General features: G+C 43.5%; 2 protein-coding genes and 1 long non-coding RNA gene across 10 annotated transcripts in view; all 3 read left to right on the top strand.

Annotated features, from left to right (window-relative positions):
- The first annotated feature begins 80 nt into the window (after positions 1–80).
- pld3 (phospholipase D family member 3) lies at positions 81–6846 on the top strand. Of its 3 annotated transcripts, XM_040184707.2 has the most exons (13): positions 97–255; positions 1038–1080; positions 1749–1823; positions 2025–2075; positions 2231–2388; positions 2730–2910; positions 3043–3160; positions 4021–4148; positions 4660–4857; positions 4949–5088; positions 5273–5438; positions 5510–5609; positions 5717–6846. In XM_040184707.2, exons 3-13 carry the CDS (start codon positions 1797–1799, stop codon positions 5902–5904), a joined length of 1455 nt encoding a protein of 484 aa, XP_040040641.1. In that variant the 5' UTR covers positions 97–255; positions 1038–1080; positions 1749–1796; the 3' UTR covers positions 5905–6846. The 3 variants fall into 3 exon arrangements, with proteins under 3 accessions (XP_040040637.1, XP_040040641.1, XP_077935854.1); XM_040184703.2 differs by lacking the exon at positions 1038–1080 and having other exon boundaries at positions 81–255; XM_078079728.1 differs by lacking the exon at positions 1038–1080 and having other exon boundaries at positions 2730–3160.
- A 697-nt stretch (positions 6847–7543) lies between these two features.
- On the top strand, positions 7544–10739 carry LOC120829006 (uncharacterized). The gene is made up of 4 exons (XR_005713620.2): positions 7544–7648; positions 7943–8100; positions 8673–8780; positions 10545–10739. It is a non-coding gene; the product is annotated as an uncharacterized LOC120829006 (long non-coding RNA).
- Positions 10740–12989: 2250 nt separating this feature from the next.
- prx (periaxin) overlaps positions 12990–23928 on the top strand; it is a 34945-nt gene continuing 24006 nt past the window's right edge. For 3 of the 6 annotated variants that reach the window (XM_078079645.1, XM_078109202.1, XM_078109315.1), the window contains exon 1: positions 12990–13415. In XM_078079645.1, coding sequence (XP_077935771.1) covers positions 13358–13415 — 58 coding nt within the window. In that variant the 5' untranslated portion in view covers positions 12990–13357. Of the gene's footprint in view, positions 13416–18063; positions 18338–23928 lie in introns of those variants that run through there. The other 3 variants (XM_078109269.1, XM_078079546.1, XM_078079592.1) reach the window with 3 other exon arrangements.

Raw genomic sequence — 23928 nt, 5'->3', positions numbered from 1 at the left:
GGAAATGGAGCATTACACGACTATAAACTCCCTGCTCTTACGTCATGGCGACAGCTTCCCTCTAATTGGCTGTGCGGCTCGGGTCACATGATCCTCTGCCCCGCTTCCGTGTCCCTCTTTCCACAGCGGCCGTCGCTCTTCTACTCCGCTCTCAGTGGCGTGTTTAACGATGAAGCAGCAGCCTGAAAGGTGACTGCGCGCCCCGAGGAGACGCCGAAGCCGCTGACTGCGGGACTTCATTCACCTGGACGCAGGGTAACAGCTGGACACCGCGGAACATGACTTGTTTGTGTTGTTGTTGTTGTTGTTGTTGTTGTTGCAGTCAGCGACTCTTTGTCCGCTTGACGTCAGTAAACCGAATAGTCATTTCAATGTAACGTTAATCGTTAACTTCGTGGCTTTAAAGTGGGAATTATTATGGGGCACCAGAGCCGTCACAGTCAAACGGGTTATCTCAACGTCTCTTACTGCTTCTTAACCTGTTGTTTTTTTTAAATAACTTCTCCTCGTGTTTTAAGTTAATGTTACTTTCCCGTTTCAGCCATCTGTCTCGTACGTTTTTCTGAAGCTCACTAATGCAGAGCGTTTTATTCCTAGTCCTTTGCTTTGTAATATGTTTTGTTCCTGTCTGTCCTCTGGTCCCTGTGGTAGTTACATGATAGGTCGTAGAAGATCAATGTACATTTCATTTAGTTATTTGTTTTTAATTGTGGATCATTTAGTTATTCTTTTTTTTGCATTATATAGATCAATGCAAGAAGAGTGCAATGTGATACTGGAAGACAAGTTTCTGGGTTTATTTATTTAGTCAAGATGTTTTAGCCCTTGAGGGACAACAAGTGAGCTGGGATCAGTTGCAGATATGAAATATACAAGATAGCAATGCCCTATATTCATTCTTACAGACTGTTTTTTTAGTTTTCCTTTAGCACCAGCGTATGTCATCCCCTTTTGAAATACAGCAGTCACACAAGTATCAAACTAAAGCAGTGTACATATTTTTTGTCCTCTGTGAAACCGGTCCCACGGAAACCCAGCCGCTTGAAACCAAGTGTTTTACGGACGTTGAAGCGCGTTCACGTGAGTTCCAGATTCTCGATATTGATCCCAAACCAGAATGCTTTCATTCACAGCTCCAATACATTGTAAGTTCCTCATACCCATCAGCAGAACTGAGTCATACGTTCCAGTAAAGAGACGCCGAGTCAGAAAGTCACACTGCTGCAGCCAGCATTCAGGAGTCCATGCTTCCTCTCTCTTTCAAGCCGATCACAAGACATGGTGTCGAGTTGTTTGTTGTTCTGGTTTTGGCCGTGAGCTCAGCTCCCAGCGGCAGGAGGCGCACGAGTCTTTGTGCTAGAGTTGGTCTGTGCGGGTCATTGTCTGTCCGTGGCGTTGAAAACATCTAGAACCTCTTTGTCTGCAGGTTAAGCAGAGGTGTGTGTGTGTGTGTGTGTGTGTGTGTGTGTGTGTGTGTGTGTGTGTGTGTGTGTGTGTGTGTGTGTGTGTGTGTGTGTGTGTGTGTGTGTGTGTGTGTGTAGGAGAGTGACAATGGGTTTGAGATTGTCATGCATCTGTTGCTCGCAGGGATTTTGTAGTATCCCCTTTTTTAAATTCACATATCTATTTCTGCAAAAGGGGAATAACCCAACGTTTCCCTGTGTATGGTTTGGGTAACATCCATCCAATGTTCCCTACAGAAACATGAATACATGATGTTTTGCTGTTTTTTATTTTCTTTCTTTTAGAATTACGGAGCTTAACCTGAACAAAATCTGAAACCACTGTCTTTCACAATGAAGATGGACGTCCCTTACAACCAGGTACGATGCCCTTTCTATGGATTTTGAGTGATACACTGAATAAAAATCACTGGATTAAGAAATAAAGGTTTTTGTACTATAATTATCTTACATAACCATGAACTGAGCTATGGTGGAAATGGGTCAGAAGTCACACACCAGTTCTTCCTCCTTCAAAATGTTGTATCCCCATAGTTCATGTACTCTTCTGTCTGCCTGCAGCTGGTGGAAGTGGAGAGGAGGAGACAAGAAGCCAATAGGAAAGCACAGATGGTACGTCACACGCTCAACAAAGAGTCACAGAAATTCACTTTCTAAAATAACTAAACGTTTTAAACCCAGAGACAAAAGTGAGACAGAACCCATCACAGTTGTCACGTGTCTCTAAGCGATAAACAACTTCAAATATTACTCGCATACACTTTCAGAACTCCTGGTGTGTGATGGCTGTGGTTGCTGTGGCGACGGTGCTGCTGGGCTCCATGGCCCTCTACATCCTCCTCACCCCGAGGGTCTCCTCCTCCCGTCCAGCTCCGAGCAGCAGCCTCCGTCTGCCGCGGGGGGAGTCCTGCTCAGACCCCTGCGAGTAAGCACACGCACACACACACACACACACAGTCATGTCTATCTCTATGTCTTCATCCGTGTATCACATCAACATTTTTATATGCTATTAAATACTAATCATCTGTGAGCAACCTCAAAAGGCGTGCGCGTGAGACTGATTTCAATTCAAAGTTCAGAGGTCAAAGGATCCTGCAGATGTTAAATGTTACGCTTGATGGTTTGATCCGACGCACCGTAAGACAACAGTCGGGATTAAAGTAGTATTTGTCTTTTTGACATCTGCACATTTTGTAAAACCCAGGAGCACAAATATTATGAATCAATATCATTAACCCCCCCCCCCCCCGCTCCCGCTACCAGGATCGTTTTGTTGGAGAGCATCCCTGAAGGTCTGGAGTTCAACTCCAGCACCGCTCACCCCACCATCTTCCAGGCCTGGCTCAATCTGATGGGCGGGGCCCGCAGCAGTATCGACATCGCCTCCTTCTATTGGACGCTCACCAATAAAGACACAGGCACTGACGAGCCGACAGCCAATCAGGTCAGCCGGGGGTTTGCTCGGGCCAAATGGCCCCAGGATGAGATTTACCTCTGGAAATATGTGTTTCAAGATAACCTCGTACCACGCTTGCATCTACAGCGGGGAAATCAGCTTTCTCTGGTGTGTTCACAGGGTGAGACCGTTCTGAAGACGCTGGCCGAGCTCTCCGGGAAGGTGTCTGTTCGTATTGCAGTGAACACGCCACAGGAGAGTCAACCGCAAGGAGACCTCACACTGCTCCGAGACTCAGGTGACCCTCCGACTGTCTTTTACTTTGACGTGTCAGAACGACATTTGGGTTGATGGGCACCTCATGTGAAGCCCGTGATCCTCCGTATTTAATCAGGCGGACCAGTCATTTCATATTCTAGTTTTTAAGATCACTTTTTGGCACTCAGCTCTCACCTGAGAGAGACGGGAAGCACTGGGAGTGATTGGGTGACGTCCCGATGATGGTTTAGTCTGATGTATAACAGTAAGTTACACTTTATTGCATTAAACAGCAGTTTAACGAAGAAAATATTTTAGCAACACACAAAAATATAAAGTAAAAAACATTGTTTACATAATGTGTATTATATTATGTAAAAATAGTATCGTTGATAAAGACTTCCAATCAAAGTGTGGAGAATGGTCTCAAAACCGGTTGAAAAGTGACTTTATGGGTAACTGCTAAATAACACCTGGGGTTAAATTGATTAAATGCATTTATATAGTTTAGGATTTGTTTTCTACATTTAAGTGACAACTCAATAAAAGTCTGTTAAGTCAATATCTATAGCTGAGGTGATGATCACAATAGTGATGAAAGTATTGCAACATTTACGAATTTGCAGTATTCCAATCTGTGTTTGTGTGATAACATTCCTGGAAAAAAGCCTATTGAAGTTTTTCTCCTCACAAAAATTACGTTAGTGTGGAACTTTTGTACTGAGCCTAAAAATCCAGACTGTTAAACTCTGAGCACAATACCATTGTTTCAAATATACATTCTAAATCCAAATTCAAGGATTTATAATATGAATATACTGTTTTTCACTTTATTAAGTTGCAGGTTATCACTCATTCCTGACTAACTAACATAATAACGTGTGTGTGTGTGTGTTTCAGGAGCTGACATCAGGACCGTTAACATGAGAGCGCTCACCTCCGGCGTCCTTCACACCAAGTTCTGGGTCGTGGACAAGAGACACATTTATATTGGCAGCGCCAACATGGACTGGAGGTCCCTCACACAGGTCCTCATCGCTCACAACCACTTTCCTTTGTTCTATGAGAGTGAATCTGTCAAAGGGTTTTCCCGTTAACGAGTAGTTGTTACACTCATGCAGTGTTAGTTTTCCAAACCGGATAAAGGGTCGGTTTTGTCGGCTCAAACCTTCGGCCAAACGCTATGCAGGAAAGGACTTTTCTTATCAATTATTATTATGAGTTCAAAATATGCAAGTTTAGAAAATATAATCCTGATTATTTCTGGGGGTTTTGTTATCTATATTCGGACATTTGTTTGAAGAAAAATAACTTGCAGATATGATATGATAATTAGAAGCAACAATCAATAACAAAGATCGGAAAGCAAAGTCAACAGATGGGATTAGAAACTGAAGTCCTGCAGTCATAAGGAGCTAAACATTGAAGGAAGGATCTTCGTACATGTTGCTCCCGCGGTGTTCCTCCTACTCGTCTGGGTGAACTGATCTCGGAGCTGTGGGAGGCTTGTGCTTGATTGATTGATTGGTTTGTGTGCAGGTGAAGGAGCTCGGCGTCGTGGTCTACAACTGCAGCTGCCTGGCTGCGGACCTGGGTAAGATCTTCGAGGCCTATTGGCTCCTGGGCCACAGCCAGTCCGTCCCATCGCCCTGGCCTGACAGCTTCACCACCGTCTACAACAAGGACACGCCCCTCCAGCTGCCACTCAACAGCACGCCGTCCAGCGTCTACCTGTCGGTGAGATGCAAACCAGGACGGGAGATATTTCTTGTTGCGTCCCGCGTTGCTCGAAAATGACCGAATGATGTCCTTCCTCTCCCCTGTGAAGAGTTCCCCTCCGTCCTTCTGTGCAGCCGGCAGGACTCCCGACCTCCAGTCCATCCTCGGTGTGATAGAGGACGCCGAGAGCTTCATCTACATCGCCGTCATGAACTACCTGCCCACCATGGAGTTCTCCAGTCCTAAAAGGTAGGAACTGCTCAGTGCCCCGTCGCTACGCGGAGGAACGAGTTCAGTCTTGTGCTTTGTTCGCTTTGTGCAACACGCTCCCCATAAAAAGACTCAAAACGCCTTCTACCAACCAGCTGACAGATGAACGGGTGTTATCGTTAACTAGTCTGGTAACTAACTGGTCCTGCTCTGCCCCCCGCAGGTACTGGGCCGACATCGACACCAGGCTGAGGCGGGTCGCCTATGAGAAGCGGGTGAAGGTGCGGCTGCTGATCAGCTGCTGGGGAAGCTCCAAACCGGTCATGTTTCCCTTCCTGAGGTCTCTGGCCTCCGTGTACGACCCGAAGAGCCGACTGGACATCCAGGTGGTGAGTATCTCGTCCTGTGTCGCTTCGTCTGAGTTGTTGTGCGTATTATGACGCCCTAATGACTGTTGCAGAGGCTGTTTGTGGTGCCGACCAGCCCCGAGCAGAAGGAGATCCCCTTTGCCAGAGTCAACCACAACAAGTACATGGTGACCGATAAGATAGCCTACATAGGTAACGGCCCACGCACACTTAACGTGAATGACATGTGTACATACACATGGTCACCTGGGGGAAAACGTGCTGAAAGGGCTAAACCATGTGTGTGTTTGTGCCCTCAGGGACGTCTAACTGGTCAGGTGACTACTTTGTGAGCACGGCCGGCTCGGCGCTGGTCGTCAACCAGACCGCGTCAGAGTCCCGAGAGCCGACCCTCCAGTCGCAGCTGCGGGCCGTGTTCGAGCGGGACTGGGACTCGGACTACAGCGCCCCTCTCACCCAGCACTCCAACCACAGGGACCTGTGTTAGCTCGGCGCAGCGGGGGGGAGGGGGGACACCTCTGTTCACCAACGTGAACGTGGAAGCTTCAGTGTTTGAGAAACGAGACGGCGGGGTGTTGTTGCCCTGTCAGCTGAGGTCCAGAGGAACATCGTAGACTTCCAGTGAGCGCGGCTAATCACAGCTTTGATGCAAACTCCCGTTTGACCGGAGTAGTGTGCCATTGATCCACTGAGCTGCCCAGTACTGCCAGTCTCATGCTGTTAAAGGGTTGTTCACAGCTGCGTTTTTATTTTACGGCTAATTATTTATTTCAACGCTGATTCAAACTAAATGTTTGTCTGATGGGACATGTGAAATAACAGCTTTCACATCGGGCAGTTTGCTTCATTTAATCGAGTGTTTCGTGTTTCATGAGTGAATGGACATTTCTCAAAGGGTTTTCCCGTTTGGGTAACGAGTAGTTGTTACACTCATTCAGTGTTAGTTTGCCAAACCGGATAAAGGTTTGTTTGTTCGTTGACCACTTTCTAGTTTTAGAAACAATATTGCTCTTGTTTCTATACAACATCAGCCTCATTGGCAGTTTTATCTTTACTATCCCAGCTTATGGCAGAGGTTTTTATTTTTTAGATTTATTGAATCTTTTAGTTTGCCTTAGTACCCTGGGACAATAAGTTATATTCAAGCTGGTGAGCTGTGCATATGATGTCAATTCCACTCTATCGTCAGAACAGTTCTTTTGAATGAATTTAATACTAAATCAGCAGTCTACACAATAGATTGAAATGTTACAGTATGTGTAAATAACCCGCATTTAATGACTTCTGTGTGGAGAATGGAAGTACCGATTGCTGAAGTCGGTTGTTATGGCAACCGTCTGAATAAGCTGTTAGTGGCATGCTCAGTTCATGTCCTTATCAGCTTCCCTCTTTAAACAGAAATGACTCAATAAATATATTTCAATCAAAACTCTTCTTTACTCTGATACGCATGTATGTATTTATTTACAACACATCTAGTGTTTGATTGATGACTCCTCGTTTTGTCCACGCATTCTCAACCTTATTAAACAGAAACAGCATTCCCTCATGAGCGTCCATTTGCTGCTTTGTAAACAGTCCCCCTCAGATTCAGGGCTCTCAAGTGTAACGCACTCCGGCCACACATCCAATTCCTCACGCCAAGACGCTAGTCCGCGCTACGAGAGGGGCCTGGAGGTTCTGTGGTGAAACAAAAAGTAAAATTCCTGCAAGCAACATTCAGTTCATGTTACTAAAATTTCCAAAAAGTAATTGAGTCCGTCCCGAGCAGAATGTCCTCTGCAGCTGCAGTGCTAATAATAATAATGTGGTGATGTTGCTGTGCAGAGGCCTTCCTGCTGTGGGACGTCCTCTCTGCAGCAGGCCAAAGGGATCTCGGACAGATACACGATATAGCACTTTATTTTCATGGTTTTGTGATGCGTTCATTCTAATACTTTGCACCTAATTGACATATGATTTTATATATATATATATATACCTTTTACAAACGTATGAATAAGTGAACTTGACAGGCATTAGTAACATTTCTATGAGCGGGGCAGCTGTCCTGTTCTCAGGTCGCCTGCTGTGACCTTTCACAACACAATAGATCTCTTTCTGTCTCCACGCGATGCGCGCAACCGCCGCGCCGACGAGGACCGAGGAAGACCGAAGAAGAGCGAGGAGCGAGAAGCAGCGCGGAGGAGCGAGGAGCAGCGGCCGTTGAGGATCCCTGCCGTACTGAGGAGGTCGTTAGTCGGCTGGTTCTGCGCGAAGAGATGTTTTATTAAATAATATTTGATGCCACTCGGGATTATTTCCGCGGAATGAATCAGGACAGAGAAGCACGTTGAAAGAGTTAATTGACCTGTTAATTTTGCATATTAGTTCTCATGAGTTGTTTTTCCAAATATGGTCATAAAACAGTTGACCTCGAGCACATCTACTCTCGGGCTATTATTGGACATGCAGCACGTGACTGGGACCGCGCGTCTCACACCTAACTGGGCTCTTTGTGGCCGCACGTGTGGCAATAAATGCAGATGCGCGTCGTGCGTCAGTGGGAAATGCTCCAATCACCCCGAACCAGCCCGAGGGCATCACACGCGAGGCTTTCTGCAGATTCATCACCCGCTGACGTCCACTTGATAACCGGCTGATGTCCACTCGGTGACCCGCTGGTCTCAGCCGGCTCTTTCAGGTAAACATCCTGTTTTTCTTTTTCTTTAACGTTGGTGTCTAACTTTACGCGCTCAACTCCAATAACTCCTCTTGGTAACGTGTCGTAAAATATCCGACTATTAAAAAAGAAATCTGGAAAGTTTGTTTTTAATTAATAAAGTATTATGGTTCAGTGATAAAACAGATTGTTGCGTAATTATTATTGCATTATTAGTATTCTCTTATTCTTTGCTTATTGTCTTTGTATTGGTGAAACTGTGAAAACGCATAAACAGGGAAGACGGAAAGACAAGTTTTACACATAAAGCTGTCAGATGAGTAGGGTTGAGAGTCCAGGAATACGGGTCACATATATTGTGTTACGCAGGTGTGTCTGGCATGTATGTATAGTATCTAAGGGTTGTGAGGTGAGAAGACAGAAATTGTAATTGTTGTAATAAATAAATAAATGCCTCAACAGCAATATCCTATTATTATATATTGTTTGTTTTCCATTATACATGAATGAGTTTTGCTGGTTACCTTTGCTTTAACTAAATAAATCAATTAATCCGTTATTTGTACTTTCCACCTTCCTTCTATCAATTTCAGTGGGAGGTTATTTGGTGATGTCACGTGTCCCGCAGCAGTAGCCGGGTTCCAACACTTGTGTGTGGTATCGGTCCCGGGTGTAAAGGGGAGTCTCTGGCGGCCAGACAGGTTCGTAGATCTCCTCATGTCCCGCTCACATGAAATCAGGGTCAAAATAACTCATTACAATGCAGTCAAATAAGATTACTTACCGTACTGACCCAGATCCAAATGACAGACCTATAGATCACAATGTTATGTCCCATTTATCTTCTGTTTTATCTCTGACTCATAACATCACAGTTTTGTAGCATTATTTCAACTTTCAAATACTCTGAAGCCAGCAAAAGTGAACTGGATTGTCAAGTGCTGTTCCTCACAGATATAGACACACAAACACACACGCACACGCATGCTCTCCAACATGTCACTTGCAAAATGTAAACTATTTAGGAGGTCAAGGATGGCAGCTGAGCCCAACCCTCAAGGTTATTTCTGTCTCCCTGTTAACCTTCCAGGCCTCCGATGTATGTGTGTGTGTGTGTGTGAGAGTGTGTGTACTGTGTGTGTGTGTGCAGGAAGAGGCATGGTGAAGTAAAGACAACCCGACGCTCGCTGAACCTGGCAGCTTTTGATGTATTTTGAGGGCTTGATAACCTGCCAAGTAATGACATGATACTGGTAAATAATAAAGTCTAGCTGTGTGTGGTGAGAAACAAGATAATACATAATACTAACAGTGATAATAAGAAGAATGACATGAAGAAGAATGCAGCCCACAGAGAGAGGAGTACATTTTATTTCAGTGATTATCGAAGAACGTTTAGTTTATCTGCACCGCGCAGCTAATTCTCTAATGGAGCCTTGTGCTGCTCGTATGCCTCCAGTGTGTGTGTGTGTGTGTGTGTGTGTGTGTGTGTGTGTGCGTGAGCGTGCGCCCCGAGGACCAACCAGTAAAACTGACTAATGTTCTCTGCAGTGTAGTGACAGATTATGCCTTTTGTGTTTGTGTCACTCATCTTGTAGATGATTCGGCTGCTGAATGAACCAAAGTGTGTGTGTCTGTGTGTGTGTGTGTGTGTGTGTGGAAGGCACACTGTAAATTGAGTAATAAACGGTCCGCTTGACCAAAGCATTGACATGTGGCAGAGAAGTTCAAATGGAATTAAAACATAATAAAAGTAGAGTGTGGAGGAGGAGAAAACAACTGCACTTTAATTACCATGGTGTCCTCTCAGTGGACAGATGTGGTGACGAGGGTGCAGACAGCAAAGGTGGGAGTCCCGTCTCTTCAAGCCGGCCGGTTCTGACCCACACCGGCCTGCAGACGGGGCTCCACTACAAACTCACAACTGTATTTCTCGTTATGATGCTTGACTTTGCTCTAATATTTCACATTTTATAGTTCTACGTTTTTGAATTTGTGAATAAGAACAAACGGAAATATGGGATTTTCACATTCATTTAACTTTGTTTGTGCATTAGTTTTTCCACATTTTGAAAAATCCCTTTAGCTGGGGTTATCAATAAACGTCTCATTTTAAATGAGGAAGCATCACACACAAATGAGGACCACCTGTTTCTCATTTAGTATACATTATTAAATCATTAATATTCTTCCACCATATCAATCCAGCAGTTGATAGTATTAAACATATATATTTTTATGAACAGTGAACAGGTCTCCTTGGTGAACAACTTTGGATTTTGTTTGACATGCACCCTGTGCAGTTTATTTGTGTTATTTATGCTTGTTGATTCATGATTAAAAGGATTCTTTGGATATCTACAAAATTCCACTGCATTCCAGTTTGACCCTGATATAAGACAACTTTCTGTCATACGGTCTTTATATTAACTGATGGATTCTCCCTTCCGCTCTCTGTCTTCCAGGGTACGATCAGCATCGAACAACCATTACAGCAGCCGAAGAAGAGCCGCAGAATAGCAACGGGATCGTTTTCCAATCCAATGTGACCAAACACAAAGTCTTAACTGTATTGGTGTCTTGTTCTGTTTTTACTCCAGAGATAGTTAGGCTCTGCATCCGATAAAGAAAATAAAACATTCTGGTTCTGAGCTCTTGTATTTCTGAATCCAGTTGAGGTCATTTCTCAGCTCCTCTGTTAAGAATTTGATTGTCCATTAATGGCTCTTGAAGGTCAGGCTTTGAGCTGTTGCACCTCTCGTGTGACTCATTTTTTTATCTTAACAGCAACCAGAATGATGACGTTAGCCGAAAGAGAGTTTGCCTCGGAGTAATTATTGCACGGAATACAACTGTAAGGACGGTTAGTTACAATATGTGGCTATCAGTAGTGCTTACATTTAGGTTGTTTACTTGAGGCAAATGAAAAGGAATATTGTATTGTGCTATGTTAACACTAAGCTAACTCGCTATTTTGTTAAAAACGGTCTCCAGTGAGCAAGAGTGTGAACGAGCCAATTGGAAATACAAGAAATAATAATTATTGACATCTCTCTAAGTTAGTGAAAACGAAATGTAATAGTGTCCATCATAACGCCATTGTACCGATGAATCATTGAATTCATTGACGAGATATAAGAAGATCCGTTTGGAGAGATGGCAGCCGCGCCCGTCACATGAAAGAGAAGCAGGACACGGACACGGCTGATGGAGGTTTGTGGTCTACAGGTGTAGAAGGAAACACGTTTTTTTTATTTCTTCTACTGTGGTAGAAATGTACAGGCATTTGTTGTGAAGCCTAGGCTACTCCAAGCCGTAGCCCCCCTAAACTATATTATTTCATGATATTTCCATATCAAGTCAAATTTCACCATAACCTTGAAATTATGCCTCTTGTGTTATCATTTAACAAGCCAAACAACAGAGCAACAATCTATGAACTGTCTGGAATCATGGATATCCGTGGCCCCAAACAGGCCCCCGGCCAGAAAATCCCAATGGGGCCCTTTCTTTGAATCCTACAAATGCCACTGGTTGTACCAGGAACCTCAGATATGATGTAAATATAAACGTTCTCAGTTGTTTATTTTGAACATGAGCAGAAGGTATGTGCAAGGTGGGAAGGGATAGACGTTCATCCATTACAGGCTTCACTGCTGTCAGTAGTTTAGCTCTGCCAAGGTACAATCTTAAAAGCACTTCATACTGTACGAGATTGAGATGATTCATACTTAGCCTTTAATCAAGGGGCTTGAAAATGTGTTTCAAGTTCAGCATTCGCGTTATGTTTCATTTTTTGCAAAACGGAAGGATCCTTGTCTCATCATTGTTTCACTTTGACGTCGACCCTGTCAAGTTTTTTGGCTGGCAAATGAGGAAATGTGGCGCAATGATTCCGAATCAGACTGCTGACCTGGAGTTTGCCCAAAAGTTAACCTAAGGCAAGTTATATTTGCTGGTAAGACTCTAAAGGTCGTGCGAATGTGTCTGAATAATAAGATTCCTTTGTTATTCCAAGCTGTGTGGGCAGAGTCGAGTTAGGATGGTACAAATAGATGGTTGTTGCATAACAGGGCCACTGCACCTGAGGTTGTGTAGACGTTTTTACGAAACAACGGTTTGACGAATACGTTATGGCCGAGATCACAGAGAGCATTTATATGTGCTTTACTTAGTAGTTGGTGAAAATGTCTTCTGTGAAGTAAAGTCGGTTCATATTTAACGTGAGTCCCCATATAAATAAATTTAAAGGTGAAAGATGAAATGTGCTTTTGTATGTGCCATTGAAATATTTAGGAAAATTCATTGTTTCAGAAAAAATTTATTTTGTAGCCTGAAAATATTTCCAGAATCTCATCCAGTGGTGTCCGGTCCCGTTTTCCCCGTTGGTCAGAGTTGCTGTCTTTGAGCTGATTCCTCAGCATGCCGCTAGAAGATGTACGGATCACCCCGTTCCAATTTGCTTCAACTATTTATTCCTTTTTGAACGTAGTCTCTTTTCTTCAGTAAGAACTAGTGGATTTTCCAGCAACACAGTGAAGTTAACAGTATTGACATCAAACCGTATTGTTGGTTTTTGTACTTTTTATGAGATTTATTTGAAAATGAAAATAAAAATAAAGTCAGCTTTAACCATCAAAGTACATTTCTGATCATTCCGCGATGAGCGGAGATTGTGTTGTCCTCCATCCCAGATGTGTTGGCTGTAGTTGTGTCTGACCGGTATCCAGTGTCCAGCCCCTCTAAGCCCAGTAACAAGGCCCTGCTGGGCCACGGCTAAAGCCTTTTAGCACCGCAAACAAAGGAGCAGGGCTTTGCAGAGGGCCAGGGCAAACTGCTGACTGCCCAGTAGTGCTAATGCACCCCTATTCTGTCTTGTCTCGCTGCTGTCGCCTCTCCCTCACACATTCGTGCCTAATGTCTACTGCTCACTCTACAGTGGTTTGTAAAGAAGGTTCAGTGGTCCATGTGTTCCACACGCTGATGAGATAGTCGCTCCCATCTTCTGTCTCTCTTTCTGTTGACCCCCTCCTCCCGCTGGTGCTGTCCATCCCCCCTCTTCCCCCAATCCTGGGACCCCTCAACCCTCTCTCTATTTCTCTCTCTTTCTGTTTGGGATCCACACTGAGAGTCCAGCTTGATCTCCTGCAGGCCCAGACAGCCAAACGGATCCCCAGATCGCCTCCGGCACCCACCTGCCTGCCCCAGCTCCGTTGCCCAGCTCGTGTGCGGGCTGCTCCATTGGTGTGTTGCCTCCATTGGCTTCCTGCTGTGGACCATGTGTGAGTGTCTTCGTGGAATATTCCGAGTCACCTGGACGCCTTCCTCCAATGCAGGTCAGATTAAATAACTGTGGACACAAACGTTGGAAGATTAGTTTCATGAAGTTATTAACTGGATTATATGACAAAATACTCCCTTTTGTCATGTAGAAATATGATCTACCTGGATGGGCTGAGCTCTGGGAGACACTTTATTTTAGGTTAGAGAGGTCAACTGCTGGGTTATTTCAGAATTAAATTAGTATGCCACCCATCAAATTTTGAAATAAGTAGGAAATCTTTTATTTTTGTCGTCCTGGTGCATGTTCAGTGTTTGCTGATACTGTGGCAAATGTTTGGTCATATCTGCAACTCCTTGTGATGATAGCTACTCTGATGTCATGAGCGATCTAAATATGATGATGTTTTCCAATAGTTAACTGAAAGCTGTTGTGTCTAGGGTTGCAAAGGGACGGAAAGTTTCCGGGAAATTTTCCAGATGCAGCAGGTTGGGAACATTGTCTGCCAGAAACATACACGTAAACATAAAACGTTCTGTTGTTTTTGAACTTCTTTGTCATTACGTAAAATATTGATTACTTGGTAAACTGAAGCCATGTTCATTTTTATACCAAGTTTATTTTTATACAGTAGACTAACTAACAGCAGTGAGAGCAGGAAACTGTTGTTTTCGATCGGTCTTTTAAGATAGTTTCGTAGATGATAACGTGTGCCGTTGGTGCTCTGAAAGAACGTTAGGCTATCTAACGTAGGCTAACGTTCTAATGTTAGAAAGTTGGCTGACTGACGCCTCGCAAAAGCGCATCAACCATTATTGCTGGTTACAATAATGGCGTCATTGGATAGAACCGTGTCTATTTCTTGGTAACTTGAAAAATCGAAGCAAGAAAACCCAGAAAGATGTAGGCTACATTTAATACAAAAAATGACCGGATGATTTTATTGTATCTTATAAAACTGGAAGAGACAGAATAACGGATTTCTTTCAGTCCTTCTTTCTCTTCTTTAAGAGAAGGATCGAATTAAAACAGCATTTTAAGAGTTTTCGAACACACCGGAGAGAATGACAGATTACAAATCCCATTAATTTCAATGGCCATTTCTACGCTAGCTACGCCATTCATTTAAATGGCCAATGCTATGCTAGCTACTTAAGCCAAGGAGGGGGGGGGGGCTTCACTCAGGTGTAACTACTGACATAATCACCATGGATACAGGACAGCGTAAAGCTAGTGAGTGTGTGTTGTTAGTTATTTTACTGCCACCTTGCTCTTCTGTTTTTTCCCCACAAAATCTAAAAAATGTATATTTTAAAAGTTGTATTAGAAATGCATCTCTGCTTTTGACAAGGTAAATACAGTTAAATTACCGCAGAATTTCCAGTTAATTCCCAATAATTCTTGTATATTCTCATATATTCCTGTTAATTCCCGTGGAAAGTTTCCAACTTTGAATATTCCTGGAATTTTGCAACCCTAGTTGTGATCTGAATTAGCGCAGATCAAACATACGTGCTACAGTTATATTTTGTAGAAATTGTCCCCCACCCTATTAATACCCAGAGGTCATGTCAGCACACAGAAAGGTTGTTCAGTCGCTGGTCAGGGCGAAGTGGAGGGAGGAAGTGAGCATTGTGTCAAAGAAAACTGTTTAGTTTATCTCGTCGAGCTGATGATTTTGAGTGATCTACTTCCTTTGTGTGTGTCTGTGTTTGTTTGTGTGGGTGTATCTGTCTGTGTGTGTGAGCGCACAAGTTTGCTTGTTGGACGATCAACAAGCTTTGGGGAAAAAGCTGCACAGAATCTATCTAGAGTTATATGTTTGATCACTTCTGAAACCAAGGAGCTGCACGCTGTGATTGATCAGTGTGCATACTTCGGGAAAAAACTAGGATTTGGACCCCATTTCAGCTTTCTTTGATTGTTTTTTCATCAACCTTTTGTGGCACTTTTAATCTAAATGACCAAGTTTAAAATGACACCTGTCTTCAAGGGGAGACATGTACAGTATATGACATGTTATATTTAGACTTTTATTTATTTATCCTCGCTCCTGCCATATGAGGCCACATGAGAATGTTGCTGCAGGTTTAACTTGATAGTGACACTTTTGGTTTCAATAAAAGAGGATGTGATGCTATCATCAGTTCAAATGAGGGAACACAGATACGTGCTCGTCTGGCTCCCTCTCCCTCCCTCCCTCCCTCTCTCTCTCGCGCTCTCTCCATGTCTCCCCTGACCAGCCCAGCCATAGTTTCATGGTCAAGCCTCCCCAAATCTAAATCCTGGCTTTGTGTGCAAGCTGGTGTGCAACAATGACCATGTTAGCTGACACAGTGCTGGCCGCCTGATCTGCGCTCACAGCATCCGCTCTACCCCCACCACCACCACCACCCCACCTCTGTGTGGCTCTCTGGCAAGGGACGCGTCCATCTCCCCTGCAGGCCTGTGGGCTATGCATGGGGCTGGATGGTGATTTACTGGGGTTTCTCTGGGGGTTGTGGCAGGAGCATTGGTCTGTACTTGAATGTGGTTTCTAAAGCCCCGGCCTGAATGGAGGCTTTAAAGGGTCTGGACACACACCCTCGATATGTTGATTGTTGATGCTTTTTGCGTTTGGTCGGCGCAAGTACGAAGAGCGACCGTTATTTGAGGTTATATGGTATGAGCGTAGCAATTTGAGGAGGGTCAACAATTAACGTGTCTTTCACCTAGAATGCTTAGTATTTGGTTCCCATGCAAAACTGAAACTAAACATTTAGTCTTGTCACGTAGTAAAGTTGTTACGTAACGCCATGTAAAAATGTTGGCTCGGGGCGGTTACTATTGAGTTACACTAGCTTCTTTGTTTTAAGTATTCTGACACAAACCATGTTTTGTTTAACCGTAAGGAGTTTTGTCGCCTAAACCTAAATAGTCCTTTCCTGTTAACCCCTAACCGCAAAAAATCAACAGTTTGCAGAAATACAGTAATAATTACTTTAGTTAGTTTGATGGAGATATGCCATCATGGAGTCAGTAATCTCCAAAGCCGCTTATCCTTCATACAGCGTTGCGTGGGGCTGGAGTCAATCCCAGCTAACGTGGGGCAAGAGACGGAGTTCACCCTGAATTGGTCGCCAGTCCATCGCAGGGCTCTTACACAACCATTCACACTCCCATTCATACACCTACAGGCACTTTAGAGTCACCGAGGGTGTCTGTAGTGTTCGGAAATCCATGAATTACATTAGATTACTTTGTCTCAACACGTAGAAATAAAATAAGGAGCAAAATACTGTGTCGCCATCTGTGTCTCGTTAGGAACATTCAGTGGGATCAGCACGAGTGTGCAGAGCCGACCACTGACTATCAGAGTTGTTAATTAATTAATCATTTTATTCTGGGGATTGGCTGGCAGGTCTCAGTTGGTAGTCTCCATCAATAAGTAACAGACATTTTTCCTACTGTTAACAATCACTTATAGAATCTGCAGGCATCTATGCTTCATTTCTGTTGTGTTAAGGATTTACTTTACAAAGTCTCACTTCTTTCATCGAGCTGAATTTCCCCGTAGTAAGCATTCAATTGTGTCTTGCTTCGTGCACTTTAGTTCCACTTTGATTTTTTTCCACTGGGGCGTGTATGAGGTTAACATCTTTGGGGTCGAGCACTCAGTGTGTCAAACATGCTGAAGTGTCCTTGAAAGAGACACAGAATGACCACAAAGACATGCAAAATAATTAAGTTTTGTAGTAATTTTGAGTCTCTTTCGTCTTAGGTGTCTCGCTCTTATGGGGGAGGTGTGGAGGACTTTTAAGTCCCTCTGCACAGGAGGGGCTTTGGTTTAACAACCAGTTGGTTTACTACAAATCATCTGTGGGTACAGGGCGGGAGGCAGACTTAGACATGCACACATACAGAGAGATTTGCATGGACACGTTGTATTGCAGGAATACAGAGACTTGCAGATAAACACACGCAACAGCAGCCAGACCTTTCTCTAAAATGCAATTCAAGTGACCCGCTGCTCCTATTTTAAGCCATTTGAGATCAAATAACATCCTGACAACAGCTCTTGTTGGAGTTCTAATGTAGGCATCAGAAGACCGCTGGGATTTTATTAGAGGTTTATTTTGGCGGGGGTCATTTTTCAAAGCTTCCCTATTGGTTGACTCGCAGATTAAGCAAGTTTACCACTCAGAAATATAACGTCAGCATTAAAGAGTTTGGTGGTAGACGAGGAGGAGAATCATCCTAAGTAGAAAGCTTTACATTTTACCTTTAATTTTATATCCTGTAGTCTGGATTTAACTAATGTAATTATTGCTGCTGTAGCTTGTAAAATGTCTACTGCTAGATGACTTTAAAATAGAGGGTCGTTGTAGTTGTTTCCCAGATCATTCTTGCGAAATGACTTGGCCTCAGTTTAAAATCAATGTGAGAGTGGGGTTCAGAGCAGTACAATTTGACACCTAAATCCACCTAAAAGCAGAGCGGAGCAAAGTTTATTGTTGAGGAATGCTGCAGGCATCTGAGAGGAAAGGAGAGAAACAGCCAGTGGTCTCGCCACTCAGACAGAGAGTCTAGTATGTCACAAACTTTGTTATCTTCTTCTCCCTCCCTCCTTTATCACAGTCCTGCAGCTCCGCCTTTCCCTGCCCTAATATGGGGGCATCTGTCTTCCCTTTCGGACCAATCAGGCAGCTGGATGCGTCCCTCCTGGAGATGCCATGGGCTCGGGCCGGGCCCGAGGCTTCAGTGAGGGGAGCGACAGGCTGGCTGGTGACAAGGGGCCAAAGGGGGGGAAGATTAAAAACAAAATACCAAGAAGAACAAGCAAAGCAGAGAAGCTGAGGACAGACAGGAAGCAGATGTGTGGGAGAGGAAGTGTGAGCGGAAGAGAAGAAAAGAGAGCGAGAGGCTGAGATTTGAGCTCCGCAGGTGGACGTCTGTCACCTTTTGAAGGAGGAGGCACGCTGAGGTCTGAGAATTCAGGTAGGCCAGATGGATGTGCTTGAATGAAGTGTCTTAGGAGAAAGGCCTTTGCAGCGTTGCTGTGTGCAGAGAGCGAAGCAGGTGATTGAAAAGTGGGACTGATGGCTTACTCTCTGGAGTAGCAGTGGTATTCATGCACCTTCAGGAGGCTCTGCGACCTGTGCATGTACTTTTCAATCAGCCTGAGAAACTTTTTTTTTTCTCCTCCATTTTTTGGAAATGTTACTTTGACTTTAAGGAGCTCGGGGAGCTGCTAAGCATCCTGCAGAGCTCACATCGCTGACATCGGGAGAGCAAAACAATAGCACGCTGTTTAAAACCCAAAGTCAGTTTCAGTAAGACAGCTGCCGCTTGTGTTTATTCCAACATGCCAGTTGCCGGTTACAAACATGAGTATTCACTTAGCTTTACGGGAACTATTATTGTATGGCATGCCACTATGTCTTAAAGTGTACAAGAGTGTTTTGTAACGTGATCCGGGTCAAATAACACTTAAAAGTATTCGTAGCATTTATTTAAAACCCACTGGACACAGGACGACACCGCAAGGATCACAAAGTTTAGAGAAAAGCACCTGAACTCTAATTCTCACGATAATATTTCTAAAAACTAAAACTAAAGTAGAAGTGGCCTCATGCAGAGTAAACGGAGCAATGTCAGTACCCGCTCATTTCAAATAACCCTGTCTGAATGTTACACACCGGCAACAGCTGCAGTGTGATGGTCACAGGATCTGTTTACCCCCCCCCCTCCCTCCCTCCCACACACAAACATACACACGCACACACTGTAACTCCACTGGCCTGGTATGTTTGTTGGTCTAAAGGGGTACAGAGGAGATTTAAGCAATTGCCCCCACTTTGATGGAGTACCACCACCACCTTAATGTCACATAACGAATGCACTGGGTCACATTTGGGCCGACGGCACTGGTGCTGACATTCTATGTAATTCTATGCAAATGTATAACAAACTAATCTTACATTTGGGCTCAATCGTTGGACATTTGATTATTGTAATATTCTTTTTAACTTAATGATTATTCTAGTCAGCTGAATGTACATTATAAACAAAGTACACACAAACTATGTGAATAGAGTCTGCAGAATCCAGAAGTTTTTTTGAATTACTGTCATTGTACATATTGCGCGGCACGGTGTCGTTGTGGTTAGCACTGTCGCCTCACAGCAAGAAGGTCCTGGGTTTGACTCTCAACCCAGTGGCCCTTCTGTGTGGAGTCTGCATGTTGTCCCTGTGTCTCTGTAGGGTCTCTCTGGGTACTCTGGCTTCCTCCCACATGCTCTGGGGATCAGGTTGATTGGTGACTCTACGTTGCCCGTAGATGTGTGAGTGGTTGTTTGTCTCTGTGTTAGTCACCCAGTCCAGGGTGTACCCTGTGTTTACCCTGTGTGTACCCTGTCACTCCCCTGAAGTTGGCTGGGATAGACTCCAGCCCCCCTGTGTGCAGGATAAGCGGTTTGCAGATGGATGGATAGATGGATGGATGTACAGGAAATGTCTGCAATACGTTGTCTTGTATTGCAGCATGCTTTGATATGTTGTTGTCTAGCCGTCATAGTATGGTAGGTGCCAAACAGCTCTTCAGTCCACTCATTACTCTGCTAGTAATTGAACTCTCTAATTCTGTCTGTGCAGGATCACAGGTGTGATGCTGCAAATAAAGTTATAGTCGTCAAACTCATTGTTCCATTTTGTTGTTGTGGACACTCTGGTACACATATAGTATTTTGAGATTACATGGTGCAGGAAGATGTGTGGGGGGGCACAAGCAGCAGCTATAATTTAAGTGATGAGGCTGAGAGTAGCGGCTGTCAAAACGGAAATGATGGATGATGATAGCAGTTTCCTGGCGACAGACTTTGGGTGGAGGTGGTTGCCGTTGTGGGTGTGTTTGATTTTAGACCAGGAAGTAGGGTGAAGTAGGGTGAAGAATCCATCGAGCGGTTCAGGAGGGACGCCCCGAGAGGAAACGATGCTTGACGGACACAACGGTGAACTTCCCTCAGAGTATACAGAGACAAGACGGGGCGACTTTTCAGGAAGGGAGACCCAACAACAACAAACAGCTCCAACGCAAAAGCAGTTAATATCTGAGATTTCAATTCATTTAAATTAAATTTATTCCCAAGTTGAGAAAAGTAAATAGTTATGGCAAGTGATCCTAAAAGGACCCTGTGACTTCTTCCCATGTGCCCAATGTATCGGTCAAGAAGATCTGTGTTTCCTGTTTGTTTGGAGGCATTTCCTGTCCAGAGCCCAACGCCAGCGGGTGTGTCTGGGTTTGTCTGATGTCTCAACTAGCCAGGAGACGCGCTTTGATCCATCCCACTAATTTAGAACGTTTTACTGTTTGGTGGACACTTTTATCTAAAGCAAGTCCTTCTTTAAAGTTGGTGTGTGCATGCACCATAGGCCTTCTCACTGCTCTGCTGCTGAAGTGGGACAGCACACTTTGTCCTACTAATTATAATATTGTGCTTACATTCAGCTCATGAATGCCGTTTCACTTCAATTGCACGCATCAGACGTCCAGTTTTCAAGCTGGGTGTATTTTATACATACATCTAAATATATAAATATGCACATATATACACGTATATATCTATAGTTATTTGTGTATACACAAATATAATAAGACAATATTTCATATTACAGATGAACATAAAAACTGCACTTTCGGTAGTACTTGTGGTGCTAACACAAACTTTCCTTCTTATAAAAGTGTAAATAGTCAGTTGCAGGTTTTCCATTGATGTTCCATCATGCAAACACGTCCGTTAAAAGTGTGAAAACATGTAGCTGTTTTCACAGGCTGAGTAGCACTCCTCATGGTAAGTAAACTGACCTTCAGTGGATCTGACTAATGTTTAGCCAGTGGACTGTCTCTCCAGAAACATGTCCTTGTTAGCTTGAATTACACAGACCTCACTGTAAACAGTCTAATGCTGCAGTTACTATTAAAAAGTCCCTCATAATAACTGTTGACGGAGAGGAAATTCTTTTCACTTTCCTGGTGGAGGCAGAACCTTCCCAAATAACCCCACAGCTGCCTCTGGCATTGATAATAATTGGTTAAATGGCAAAAATAGTTTGGGTGAAGCGTTAACAATAATCTATCTTGGATAAAACCTTTTTGGTGTTTATGTTTCCTCTCTACTGGCCACACGTGCTTAGTATTTATACATGCTAGAGACGTGTTGACGGCATGATGATGATTGGAAGGTGCTTAATTTGTCAAATGTCATTAAAAGTCATTTCCTGCTTAAATGTTTTTCCAACCAAAAAATGAAAGACATCTCTTGAACATTAGTTTAACTAGTTCAGCTCTTCTTTGTCACATTCAGCCTATATTTTCTCCGTCACCTCTCTATCGCCCCATCGTCCCTCGTTTACCTCGTCACATCTGTCCAATCAGGATCAGGAAATCAGGAAATCAGGAAACATTTATTGGCCAAAATATGTCAAACATACAAGGAATTTGTCTTGGCGGTTAGTGCGCGACAGTAGACAGACAAGACAACAGTGCACAGGTAATAAAATAAGGTGGAATGAAATGCTAATGCAATGGGTTAGTAAGAATAAGGCTAAGGCTATGGGTTAGTAAAAAAACAAGGGAATAAAGTTAAACAAATTTTAAATATTAAAAAGTTAAAAAGAAAAGTATTAAGCATAAAGTGCACTAACAAACAAGTAACAGACAAGAGACAAAGTGACAAGTGACAAAGTGATGAATTGCAATCATCTGTGTGCACTAGCTGATTGTTGGATGCTGCTCTTTGAACATCACGGTCATGTTGCAGTCTTCTCTTGCATGGAATAAATATCGTCACACATTTAGAACGGATCCTTCCTTCTGGCTCTGTGCATGTGAATGCATTCTGCATGTTTGGCAAACTCTATGCAACCAGATAAATTAATTTGTATACAGTGCTAGGAAAGTGTGGAACAAACCATTTACAATGAATTCATTTAAGATAAGGTAAGATGATTTGTTTGTGTTTTCATCCCGTCTGGTCTCTGGAATAGAAACAGTTTCCCTCCTCCGGTCTTGTGACTGTCCTAAAATTAGACCTAATACAACCTCTGTTTTGTACTCAGGCTGCCACCAATTGAAGAAAAAAAAGCATTGTGGTATTTCCTCTGCGTGTCTTAGTTTGTGTATACTCTCATGTGGGTCCATGAGGAGAAAACCTAGTTTATATCTGGCCTCTGCTGATAATTCCGTCCCCAAATAAATCAGTCACATCCCCAGCTGTCAACTTTTAAAGGGTAGCTGGGTGGATGTTCCCTTTGGGTGGATAGATAGATAATATGGGAGCTTATTGGTGAAACAGGGCATGGTTGTGTGGACCTTAACACACACAAAGCTTTACATAATAATACATAATTACTTTCATTCTGGACAAAAAGGTTTGGAGAATCTGGGCGATCTTGTTTCAGTTGCTTATCACCAACATTGCTTTCTCTACTAAAGCCGTTGATCCATCCTGCACCTAAAGAAATACGTTCTATAAGGAGGACAAACACTTTCAATGAGAATGTTGGTTGGGCTTCTTGTACATTTTTCTTTATATGGCCACAAAACAAGGCCTCTTCCCACCTCTGCTGTTTACTGACTCCAGAATAAGCAGTAGCTGCAAATTTGGGCTATGCGGAAAAATGTTATACATCAGTAACTGCATTTGAATCTAAACTAAACAGTAAAAAAAATATTATCAATTTTGTACTTTGAAAGTTGTGGGAGAGTTTTTTTAACGGATATTTTGCTGTTACATTTCAATAAGACTTTTCTTGATACCGTATGTCTCTCTCACCTCACTAACAAGGCCGCCTGCATCATCAAATCTACTCACGACAACATAAGCACCAACAGCAAGAAGTGGGAGAATAAATCTGAATACCAGCTGTTTGGATCTTGTTAGCGGGTTGACAGCATCTTACCCACCACTGAATTAGGAAACTTATTATACCAATTGGACAGAATAAATGTGAGCGTGACGTACAGGAAGCAGCCTTGCTTTTACTAGTTTGTGCTTTTCTGATTTAGCCTCCACGGTATTTCTTATGACTTTTATCACTTGTTTACTCATTAAGCTTTCATTTATTTCCCCTTGGGCTTTTTAAAGCATACGTTTAAAGGCCTCAACAATTTACTGGTGGTGAAATATTTGTGCAAGTTATAGGACTAGGTGTCAAAGATAGTTGTATTAAATCAACTTGTGTCCAAAGATGTTTCCGTATCCCACACCGTTAAAGTTTGATGAAACCTGCAGTTTCATTAAGACAGGACGGCTGTGCTGGAGGCTGATTCGGAATCTCACTTTTACATATTCTACTACATGTGGATGGGAGCAGTGATCAGCCATGTGGAGGCCTGCAGGTGTGTGTCTCATCTATAATAAGACTGGGCCGAGGGGCATTTCAAATGTTCACCTCCTCCTCGCCCATTCCTCCATTCCTCCGCTGGTTCAGGGAGTGCCTCTTCAACCACCTGCTGCCGTCCCTCCGGCACACAGAGCTGCAGTTTAAAGCTGCTGTCAGGTGCTCAAGTCCAACCGCTGAATAACATA

The sequence above is a fragment of the Gasterosteus aculeatus genome, chromosome 1, assembly GCF_964276395.1.
Source record: "Gasterosteus aculeatus chromosome 1, fGasAcu3.hap1.1, whole genome shotgun sequence".
NCBI classification, from domain to species: domain Eukaryota; kingdom Metazoa; phylum Chordata; class Actinopteri; order Perciformes; family Gasterosteidae; genus Gasterosteus; species Gasterosteus aculeatus.
Note: the sequence above shows the minus strand (reverse complement) of the source record. Positions and strands in the feature narration are given on the sequence as shown.